The 12,161-nt window shown below is 45.5% G+C and overlaps 1 protein-coding gene across 3 annotated transcripts in view; it reads right to left on the bottom strand.

Annotated features, from left to right (window-relative positions):
- The window catches only part of Cspg4b (chondroitin sulfate proteoglycan 4B), a 77,462-nt gene extending 67,938 nt beyond the window's left edge, over positions 1-9,524 (bottom strand). The window contains exon 1 of one of the 3 annotated variants that reach the window (XM_030247485.1): positions 9,242-9,524. In XM_030247485.1, coding sequence (XP_030103345.1) covers positions 9,242-9,320 — 79 coding nt within the window. In that variant the 5' untranslated portion in view covers positions 9,321-9,524. The remainder of the gene's footprint in view (positions 1-9,241) is intronic. The other 2 variants (XM_030247484.1, NM_001378698.1) reach the window with 2 other exon arrangements.
- Positions 9,525-12,161: the final 2,637 nt, after the last annotated feature.

The raw sequence follows: 12,161 nt of genomic DNA, 5'->3' as shown, positions 1-12,161 counted from the left end.
ACTTTTCCTTAATATCTCTTAATATCAATGGACTCAAATCCCCAATAAAAAGACATAGACTAACAGACTGGCTACACAAACAGGACCCAACATTCTGCTGCTTACAGGAAACCCATCTCAGGGAAAAAGACAGACACTACCTCAGAATGAAAGGCTGGAAAACAATTTTCCAAGCAAATGGTCTGAAGAAACAAGCTGGAGTAGCCATTCTGATATCGAATAAAATCGACTTCCAACCCAAAGTTATCAAAAAAGACAAGGAGGGACACTTCATACTCATCAAAGGTAAAATCTTCCAAGAGGAACTCTCAATTCTGAATATCTATGCCCCAAATGCAAAGGCTGCCACATTCATTAAAGACACTTTAGTAAAGCTCAAAGCACACATTGCACCTCACACAATAATAGTGGGAGACTTCAACACACCACTTTCATCAATGGACAGATTGTGGAAACAGAAACTAAACAGGGACACAGTGAAACTAACAGAAATTATGAAACAAATGGACTTAACAGATATCTACAGAACATTTTATCCTAAAACAAAAGGATATACCTTCTTCTCAGCACCTCACGGGACCTTCTCCAAAATTGACCATATAATTGGTCACAAAACAGGCCTCAAAAGATACAAAAATATTGAAATTGTCCCATGCATCCTATCAGACCACCATGGACTAAGGCTGAACTTCAATGACAACATAAATAATGGAAAGCCAACATTCACATGGAAACTGAATAACACTCTTCTCAATGATACCTTGGTCAAGGATGGAATAAAGAAAGAAATTAAGGACTTTTTAGAGTTTAATGAAAAAGAAGCCACAACATACCCAAACCTATGGGACACAATGAAAGCATTTCTAAGAGGGAAACGCATTGCTCTGAGTGCCTCCAAAAAGAAACTGGAGAGAGCACACACTAGCAGCTTGACAACACATCTAAAAGCTCTAGAAAATAAGGAAGAAAATTCACCCAAGAGGAGTAGACGGTAGGAAATAATCAAACTCAGGGGTGAAATCAACCACGTGGAAATAAGAAGAACTATTCAAAGAATTAACCAAACGAGGAGTTGGTTCTTTGAGAATATCAACAAGATAAATAAACCCTTAGCTAGACTCACTAGAGGGCACAGGGAAAGCATTCTAATTAACAAAATCAGAAATGAAAAGGGAGACATAACAGATCCTGAAGAAATCCAAAACACCATCAGATCCTTCTACAAAAGGCTATACTCAACAAAACTGGAAAACCTGGACGAAATGGACAAATTTCTAGACAGATACCAGGGACCAAAGTTAAATCAGGATCAAGTTAACGATTTAAACAGTCCCATATCCCCTAAAGAAATAGAAGCAGTCATTAATAGTCTCCCAGCCAAAAAAAGCCGAGGACCAGATGGGTTTAGTGCAGGGTTCTACCAGACCTTCAAAGAAGATCTAATTCCAGTTCTGCACAAACTATTCCACAAAATAAAAACAGAAGGTACTCTACCCAACTCATTCTATGAAGCCACAATTACTCTGATACCTAAACCACAGAAAGATCCAACAAAGATAGAGAACTTCAGACCAATTTCCCTTATGAATATTGATGCAAAAATACTCAATAAAATTCTCGCTAACCGAATCCAAGAACACATTAAAGCAATCATCCATCCTGACCAAGTAGGTTTTATTCCAGGGATGCAGGGATGGTTTAATATACGGAAATCCATCAACGTAATCCATTATATAAACAAACTCAAAGACAAAAACCACATGATCATCTCCATAGATGCGGAAAAAGCATTCAACAAGATCCAACACACATCCATGATAAAAGTCTTGGAAAGATCAGGAATTCAAGGCCCATACCTAACCACAATAAAAGCAATCTACAGCAAACCAGTAGCCAACATCAAAGTAAATGGTGAGAAGCTGGAAGCAATCCCACTAAAATCAGGGACTAGACAAGGCTGTCCACTCTCCCCATACCTATTCAACATTGTACTTGAAGTCCTAGCCAGAGCAATTCGACAACAAAAGGAGATCAAGGGGATACAAATTGGAAAAGAGGAAGTCAAAATATCACTTTTTGCAGATGATATGGTAGTATATATAAGTGACCCTAAAAATTCCACCAGAGAACTCCTAAACCTGATAAACAGCTTTGTTGAAGTAGCTGGATATAAAATTAACTCAAACAAATCAATGGCCTTTCTCTACACAAAGAATAAACAAGCTGAGAAAGAAATTAGGGAAACAACACCCTTCTCAATAGTAACAAATAATATAAAATATCTTGGCGTGACTCTAACTAAGGAAGTGAAAGATCTGTATAATAAAAACTTCAAGTCTCTGAAGAAAGAAATTAAAGAAGATCTCAGAAGATGGGAAGATCTCCCATGCTCATGGATTGGCAGGATCAACATTGTAAAAAATGGCTATCTTGCCAAAAGCAATCTACAGATTCAATGCAATCCCCATCAAAATTCCAACTCAATTCTTCAATGAATTAAAAAGAGCAATCTGCAAATTCATCTGGAATAACAAAAAAACTTGGATAGCAAAAACTCTTCTCAAGGATAAAAGAACCTCTGGTGGAATCACCATGCCTGACCTAAAGCTTTACTACAGAGCAATTGTGATAAAAACTGCATGGTACTGGTATACTGACAGACAAGTAGACCAATGGAATAGAATTGAAGACCCAGAAATGAACCCACACACCTATGGTCACTTGATCTTCGACAAGGGAGCTAAAACCATCCAGTGGAAGAAAGACAGCATTTTCAACAAATGGTGCTGGCACTACTGGTTGTTATCATGTAGAAGAATGCGAATCAATCCATTCCTATCTCCTTGTACTAAGGTCAAATCTAAGTGGATCAAGGAACTTCACATAAAACCAGAGACACTGAAACTTATAGAGGAGAAAGTGGGGAAAAGCCTTGAAGATATGGGCACAGGGGAAAAATTCCTGAACAGAACAGCAATGGCTTGTGCTGTAAGATCGAGAATTGACAAATGGAACCTCATGAAACTGCAAAGCTTCTGCAAGGCAAAAGACACCGTCAATAAGACAAAAAGACCACCAACAGATTGGGAAAGGATCTTTACCTATCCTAAATCAGATAGGGGACTAATATCCAATATATATAAAGAACTCAAGAAGTCGGACTCCAGAAAATCAAATAACCCCATTAAAAATGGGGATCAGAGCTAAACAAAGAATTCTCACCTGAGGAATACCGAATGGCTGAGAAGCACTTGAAAAATGTTCAGCATCCTTAATCATCAGGGAAATGCTAATCAAAACAACCCTGAGATTCCATCTCACACCATTCAGAATGGCTAAGATCAAAAATTCAGGTGACAGCAGATGCTGGCAAGGATGTGGAGAAAGAGAAACACTCCTCCATTGTTGGTGGGATTGCAAGCTTGTACAACCACTCTGGAAATCAGTCTGGCGGTTCCTCAGAAAATTGGACATAGTACTACCGGAGGATCCCGCAATACCTCTCCTGGGCATATACCCAGAAGATGTCCCAACCTGTAAGAAGGACACATGCTCCACTATGTTCATAGCAGCCTTATTTATAATAGCCAGAAGCTGGAAAGAACCCAGATGCCCGTCAACAGAGGAATGGATACAGAAAATGTGGTACATTTACACAATGGAATACTACTCAGCTATTTAAAAAAATGAATTTATGAAATTCCTAGCCAAATGGATGGATCTGGAGGGCATCATCCTGAGTGAGGTTACACATTCACAAAGGAATTCACACAATATGTACTCACTGATAAGTGGATATTAGCCCAAAACTTAGGATACCCAAGATATAAGATACAATTTGCTAAACACATGAAACTCAAGAAGAATGAAGACTGAAGTGTGGACACTATGCCCCTCCTTAGAATTGGGAACAAAGCACCCATGGAAGGAGTTACAGAGAAAAAGTTAGGAGCTGTGACGAAAGAATGGACCATCTAGAGACTGCCGTATCCAGGGATCCACCCCATAATCAGCTTCTAAACGCTGACACCATTGCATACACTAGCAAGATTTTGCTGGAAGGACCCAGATATAGCTGTCTCTTGTGAGACTATGCCGGGGCCTAGCAAACACAGAAGTGGATGCTCACAGTCAGGTAGTGGATGGATCACAGGGCTCCCAATGGAGGAGCTAGAGAAAGTACCCAAGGAGCTAAAGGGATCTGCAACCCTATTGGTGGAACAACATTCTGAACTAACCAGTACCCCGGAGCTCTTGACTCTAGCTGCATATGTATCAAAAGATGGCCTAGTCGGCCATCACTGGAAAGAGAGGCCCATTGGACACACAAACTTTATACGCCCCAGTACTGGGGAACGCCAGGGCCAAAAAAATGGGAATGGGTGGGTAGGGAAGTGGGGGGGAGGGTATGGGGGACTTTTGGGATAGCATTGGAAATGTAATTGAGGAAAATATGTAATAAAAAAATTATATTACAAAAAAACTGAAATCAGAAAACAAAACAAAAGTTCTCTGGCATCATTCAAATTAGAAGAGTCCTATACTGGAAAACACCTCTTACTCACTCTATGTGATTTTATTTAAGCTCATTAATCCAGTTGGAAAGGCAGATTTTGCCCTGCAGATCCTTCTTAACAATTTCTACTGTTTTAAAATTGTGTGGATGCTGTGCGCACATCAAGTTCAAGTGGACTGTTTATTCAAGAGACAGCTAACTTTAACCAGCTCCTCAGAAGAAAAATAAAATTACAAATGAGAAATAACTTAGCACAAACATCTTAAACACCCCATGCAGCCTCCCAGCAGATAAAACACAAAACCCTGCTCCCTTACAAACGTCACAGTAGAAAATCAATGGACCAACATTTGCTCTATGGCTATAGGATGAGAGGTTGACAAGATGGCTCAGTGAACTGTGAAGGGCAACACTGGCGCCAAGCACCTGTGATAAATGTGTTGCTGATGCTGTCAGAGGAAGACAAGAGCAGAGGACCACAAGTTCAGATACACTAAAAAAAATGTCAGGGTCTGGGTTGATCTAGGTCAAGCAATCTAACACCTTTCAGCTCTTTGCAAACCGCAACCCTCTAGGCTCACACTCTCCATTTCACCCAAATATCTGCCTCTGTGCAATTGCTCTGTACTAGGTCTTCAGGTTACCCAGGCAAAACCAGCTCCAGTCTCATCCTCTCTCAGTGAGGATTTCTGTGTCTGGCACTACCCGGGGGGGGGGGGGGGGTGGCGGGCAGGGAGCGGCAGGGTGGAAGAGGCAGCTGGTTCTGAGGTCTCCAAAGCAAAGAGTCTCCAATGCAAAGAAGGTAAGTGAATGGAGTAGTCCGAGTCTCCAGCAAAGAGTCTCCAAGTCTCAGCCTTCCCTGGTTGAGCCACCAGCTCCCTCTGCTGTGCCCCAGAACCTAGGCTCAGTTATTCTTGCTCTGCATTGGTATCTGCTACCCAGATAGTCTTTGAAGCTTCCTCCTTAGACATGGCTGTCCATCTGGAGCCAGGCTTCCTCCCTAGAGTGTCAGTGCCCAAGATCTGAAGTTGACAGCTCTCCCTCCTCTTCAATGGCACCTGACTCCTAACGCCCAGAATTCTATGACCCTTCTGTATCTTTTGCTGAACCCCTGGTGGGGCTTTAAGTGTTTCAACTATGAGGAGCCAGCACTCTGAACCACCAGCTGCTAACAATAAAATTAAATAAAATAAAATCTGAATCTGTGCACCAGCTCCCAAGGAATGCCAGGATGTTTACTGCAGAGCCAAAGGAGTCGTCATCTAAAAACGAAACAACAAAGCCGAATTCAGTTTGTCCATTTAAAGCTGCCTGAAAGTCTGTCTCCAATCAGAATGTAAAATAGCTGTTCACCTCTCGATGCACAAGCCAAGAGGGAACCCCACAATGTGCAAAGCTGACTGTGGGACCCCTCTCCTCTTTTGGCACACATTCACACCACAGGCAGGCTTGCCTGGCTAACTAGCTGCATCAATTACATTATCTCCCTGTAAGTAAACGCATCCTTTTAAAAAAAAGAAATCAAGAGGGCCTTGGTTTGGATGTAGTCTGTACCCAGTGGTTCACGCCCTGGAAGCCTGGTCTCTGCTGTGCCAAGGAGAGGTGCCAGTAGCTTTAAAGGGTAGCGTGATGAGTGGGAGGCTATCTGGTTACCTAAGACTTTACTCTCAGAAGAGGTTACAGGAGTTCTCGGGGAACCCTTGTTAGCTCTCTGGAGAAAGGAGCTATGAAATGTAAGACTAGCCCCATCCTGGACACTCTCTGGCTCCCTTCCCCCTGGCATGATGCCAAGTGCCACGATTTTCTTCACCAGAACCAGCCCTAAAGTCCTGAGCTAAATAAACCTCTTTTCTCTAAAGCAAATTCAGTCTTGGGTGTTTTCTTCCAGCTGACTAATTAATACAAGGTGTTTTAAAAATTCTTCCAAACAACTCAAGGGTGAAGACACATTTACAAACATTGTAAAGAGCTACAAGGCTAAGCAACAGGTCACACACCCTCCCCTTGCAGGTGCACGCACATGCGCTTGCGCGCGCACACACACACACACACACACACACACTTCTTGGACAAGGGCCCAGTCAGCCTTGTTAGAATGCAAAAGCAATAGTTGACAAGAAGATAGTCAAAATTAGAAATACTGAAAACAAAACAAAAATAAACCACTGGTGGTGATAATATGGCTCCCGTGCAACATATATCTTGTTACCTTTAAAAACCGGCCAAGAACAACAGTATGGCTTACACATAGAAACAGCTGAGCCCTGTACACTAAAAGGACCTTTACTAGACAGTATCTATTGCCAGACAAAGGTGGCTTCTGCTGTGGTGACCTCTCACCCTGAACTCTTCACAGACTAAGATCAGTGCTCACCTTGGACGATTCAATTGTTTAAGAACACACCCTGAATTATACAAGGCAACAAGGGGGAGGGGAACTAAACTCACATTACACATGCAGTAACTGAGGAAAATATTCTCAGGGCTGGAGGGACAGCTCAGCAGTTACAAGCATGAACTGACCTTCCAGAGGACCTGGGCTCAATTCCCAGCATCCACATGGTGGCTTTCAACTTATCTGTAACTCCAGTTGTAGGGGGCCTAATGCCCTCTTCTGGTCTCTTCCACCATCAGGCACACGTGGTAAAAAAGACATACATGCAGGCAAAACACACACAGCCACATCTGTGCATTACTGTAGATGACCTGTAGAGAGTTGAGCCTGACTGGGGTGGGGAGGGGATGAAGTAAAGACAGACAGACAGACTGACAGAAAGAAAGAAAGCTGGGGTCAGATTGCTGGAGCTCTCTTCTGCAGAAACCATGGCTCACAGAGGCTCAGCACATTTGTTATATAAAAAGAACGGAGAGACACCGTTATTGCTTACAGCTGAGCAAGAAGCCAGAGTTATCACATACAGATATAAAAGTAGGCGGGGTTTGTGGTATCCAGCTGGATCTAAGAAGACAGGTGTAGTTAACAGAATGTATAGGGGTGCAGTCTTCAGGCCAAAACTGGGTGGGGTGGGGTGTGGTTGACATCTTCTCTCATACTATCAACATCCACACATGGACCAGAGGAAGGCTTTGCCCTTTCCCTCTTAGCCTTGCCACAGGGATAGGGGAAGGCTTTGCCATTCCTGCATGGATCTGAGGCTCTGGGATCTTTGACATGAGGAAGCCCAGGGCTTCCTCTTCTCCCTATAGCCCATACACATAAAATCAAAGAATAACAATTAAACTATTCTCCCAGGCATCACAAAGTAGATTTCGAAAGATTTGGGCTTACAATATTTGTCCTGCTGTCCTGACAGCTTGAAGAACATACATGTTACAGCGCGTGCTGCGGGATTCTTAATTCAACAAAGAAGCCACACTCCTAACCTTAGGGAATATTGTGCCCTACTGTCTCCTACCCCACTAACTGCGGACATAATGGATAGGAAAGGCAGGAAATGGGTGTTTATTGACCATTCTTTGGCTGCTAAGCAGTTGTTTTAGTTAAGCCTCGTGGAAGATGTTATTATCGTAGTAAATTTACAGAGGCCCAGAGTAGTAACTGAGAACAGAATATAGCCCTTGGGTTTGAAGTTCTCCCTCACTGACTCTTAATCCGTAAACTTCTCTTTGCCCCCATACTATTACTGGCCCCCTGTCTGAAGCCATGTGGGTTTTTCTTCCAAAGTCCATTCACTGCCCTTTGGAGTCTCTCCTCTTAGACTCAACACCTGTTCCTTCAGTCAGTCACAGCAGCCAACAAGCCTCCTCCGACCCTTTGCCACACCCACCCTTGGAATCAGTCATGAAGGGGCAAGGCAGCCTGCAGATGAGGACCTAGGAAATATGAAGGAGGATAAAGAAGGAGTAGAGCTTTTCCGAGCAGCCTGAAGAAGTGGAAGGGTGAGGCATCTTCAAGAACCTAGAAGGCCCTTGGACTCCAAAGAGGCCAAATGACGTCATCACGCAATGATCATGCAAGCAGCGATGCTGTTCGGCCACTCTGAAAATGAATTTAAATCCTGAGAATTTCATCTAAATACTATGCACATGCAACACGTGTGATTTAGAATTTCTTTTCCCGTTTAAAAACAAAGTCACCTGGAAGTCATTTTTGAATTGATGTTGGGAAGGCCTAGGAAGTGGAGCTCATAAAAGTCCAAAGAACCACGTGTTTAGTAATCTGGAGGGAGGCAAAAAGCCAAGGGGGGGGGGGGGAATAAAACACTAAGTATTTGAGCTCAGAAAAGTTAAGGTTCCCTACGGTGCAGGGACAAGAAACCAGGGGTCAAAGACTAGCCCAGGTGAACAGAAGGTCCCCCACTCACTGCATTTCACGTGAGACCAAAGAGCTCCAGACCCAAACTGAAAAGATGCAGCCGGGCTGCCCGCAGGAGTCGGCCATTCTGCTGGTCGGGTGGCCGACCTTAAAACTCAGTACACCGGGAGGAGGTGGGGCACAGGCTGGGGCTGGGAGTTGGAAGGGGTCGGCCGCCAGCAAGCCTGTGAGCAGGGCCGCGTCGCGTCCTCCCCTCTGCCCAGCTTGGGGACAAGGGGCCTGATCGCGCCTGGGGGCCTGAGGGACCGAGGGCCGCGCGCCCTGCTCGCCCAGCCTCCGACTCGACCGGACCGGACCCGACCCACACTCCTACCGGCCGCCCACCCTCTCCGCGTAGCGCCGCTTGGCTCGGCCCGCCTCGGGCGGGGAAGGGAAGTTGGGGCGCGTACCTCCGAGCCCCCCGCGCGGCCCGCAGAGCCCCAGAAAGGCGGTGAGCAACAGGAGGCCGCAGGCCCCGGGCCGCCCCATCCCGCCGCGCCGTCTCCGGGGCCCGCGCCGAGCTCTACCTGCGCGGCCCGCGACCCGCCTGCGCGCCCCAAAGCCTGGAGAGAGGCGGCGCCCCGCGCGACACGACGGGGCGGGGCACTTCTGCGACCTGCAGCTGTTGCGCGGGATCAGAGCCAGCTAGATCGAAGGCTCCAAGGCAGTGCAGGCTACAAACAGGACAGGGAGTCGGTGGTCCCCTCCCCTGCTTGCAGATTTGAAGTTTAGTGTCCCTGGGTGGAACGGGGAGCTCCGGGCAGCAGGCTGAGGGGATAGAAGGGCAGGACCTAGGCTGGCCTTGAAACAACCTGTCCCTATGACCACAGCACATCCCAGGGGGACAGTGGGTTTTTCTCAGCCTTATCCTAAAGCGGGCCTTCTGTGTAATGTTTGTGAATGTGTGTTGGATGAGCAGAACACGGTAGGAAAGAAGTAGCCTGTCATTTCTTTGCAAATGTGAGCCTTACTTTTAGATTTTTTTTAAAGCTCAGTCCGAGTTAAACCTTTGAATTTCTGGAGCAACTGCCTGTCAGAATAAGGTCTAAGATTTTATGTGTCGATATCACGTCTTACCTTGGGAGCCATGATTACAAGTCACAGGGAGGAGACACCCCCACACAAGTAGAGTCCAAGGAGATGGTTGGACCAGACGATTCCAGGGCTCTCTAAAACCAGCTTCCCTGGGCTACATTTTGCGATGCTCGGGGTGGTCAAAATGGCAGCTCTCCAGCTACCAGGATAGTCAATGTTAGTCCTGCTTTGTTCTTAGCAAAACCAAGGATGACTTCATTTCCCACCCGTTCCATTCTTGGTTCTTTAATAAAGTGCTTTTTAAAGCAAAGAATCACATTTTGACCTTTTCTGCAGCCGAAAATCTGTGAGGCCTCTGTTCCACTTCTAAAAAGAATACGTTTCGTCCACCCAGCAGCCTTCCATGATCCTGGGAACCTCGCCCTCCTTTAGAGAAACTGTACTCTCTGCCTGCCTCACCATGTGTGGGAATTAGGAGTTGGCATCCACTTCTAAGAACCCCCTCTCTGTCACGTGATGGGCTGGGGTGGGTACTCGTGACTGGAGCAGGGCCAGGCAGTTTCCAATCTGAAGATTTCCACTGAATGCATCTAAGGAAGAGGGCCTGCAACTCTCCGGAGTGGGAGGCAGAGAAACTATGAATGGCTCTGACTTTTCTAATAAGCTAGCGCACAAAAAGAAGACAGGACCTAGAAAAAGGTTGTAGCTCCACCTGGGGTCTACTACCTCCATGAGCCAGCCCTGAAACCAACTGTTCCTTAATCATTTCACGGACGTTTTTGCATAAACCATTCACGTCCACTTTTAACCGAATCTCCCTGGAGTTAAGTTCCATACTTAACTTATTACCAAAAGCAACCTGTCAGTGTGAGCCCAAGCATGGTAATGTGCTGGTGTGTATATTGGTGGCCTGTTTGGTGGCCTGTCACAGTGACAAGTCATCTGACAAAAACAACTTATAGGAGAGTTGGCTGATTTGGCTCACAGCTTTGGTGGTTTCAGTCCCAGGTCAGCTGCTTTCTCCCCATTTTAGGCCTCAAGTGTAGCAGAAAATGATGGTGGAGAGGCAGGGTAGAGAGAGGTGTTTCCCTCATGGCGACCAGGGAGCAGAGAGCACAGCAGAGTCCAAAGATAAAAATATATCTTCAAAGACACTCCCACTGACCTACTTCCTTCCCCTGGGACCCCACATTCTAAGAGCCCATTGCTGTAAAATGATCAGTGGATTAACCTCTTATGATTCAATGCCAAGAGTGCAACCAGCTGAGAACACATGGGTCTTTTGTGGGCTGGAGTGGGGTGTAGTGGGAAATACTTTGTATCCAAACCTTGTCCGCAAGACATATTTGCAAGCCCGGAGACAAGCAACAGACTTCTAATTGGCTTCCTCTACAGGTAGAATTCTACCCCTAGCCTCTCTACACTCATCCACGTCCAGTTCTCTTGTGTCTTCTCTCCTCCAAAATGTGCGTGTACTTTGATCAAGCAAGGCATGGCAATCCACAGAATAAGCAGCCAAATGGGGCTAAGCCAAAAAGAATTACAATTTCTAGAGAAAACCTGCTACCTTTACTACTTTGTTTTCCCACCGTTTACAGCCCAGTGTAAATAAAGGACAACCCAGACCTTTGTTTCTTCCTTCTGAAGATCACACCAAATATCTGGAGCCCCAGGCTTTAGCTTTCTGTGGTGGTTTGAACGAAAATGGCTCATGGGGAGTGGCACTATTAGAAGGTGTGGCCTTGTTGAAGTGGGTGAGGTCTTGTTAGAGGAAGTGGGTCACCTAGGGTAGACTTTGAGGTTTCAGACCTTCATCCTAGGCCCAGCAGCCCATTCTTCCTTCTTGCTGCCTGAGGATCTGCATGTAGAACTCCCAGCCCCTCTCTAGCACCATGGCTGCCTGCACCAGCTATGCTTCCTGCCATGACAATAATGGACTGTAAACCCCTCCCCCGACCCCACCCCTGAAACATTTTCTTTTGTAAGAGTTGCCATGGTCATAGTGTCTCTTCGCAGCAATAGAACCCTAACCGAGATACTTTCTAAATGTTGCATTCAGAATGTAAATCGATGTTAGCCCGGGCTGATTCTGTCCTACCAAAGCACCGAAGTTACAATGTGTGATCAGGTCTAGTATAGCTGAAAGGGTTAATTTAGCTCAGGCTCTGTGGGTATGTAGAATCTGAGTCAGTCCAAAAGCACAAACAGCCTCCCAAAGAGGCCTTATCAATGTCTTCCAGAAGGGGTTCTATGCAATTGTCATCTCTAAGAACATGGCTTGGTATCTGGAAAGAC

This window comes from Mus musculus, chromosome 13 (assembly GCF_000001635.26).
Source record: "Mus musculus strain C57BL/6J chromosome 13, GRCm38.p6 C57BL/6J".
NCBI classification, from domain to species: Eukaryota; Metazoa; Chordata; class Mammalia; order Rodentia; family Muridae; genus Mus; species Mus musculus.
This window is presented reverse-complemented; position numbering and strand designations above follow the sequence as displayed.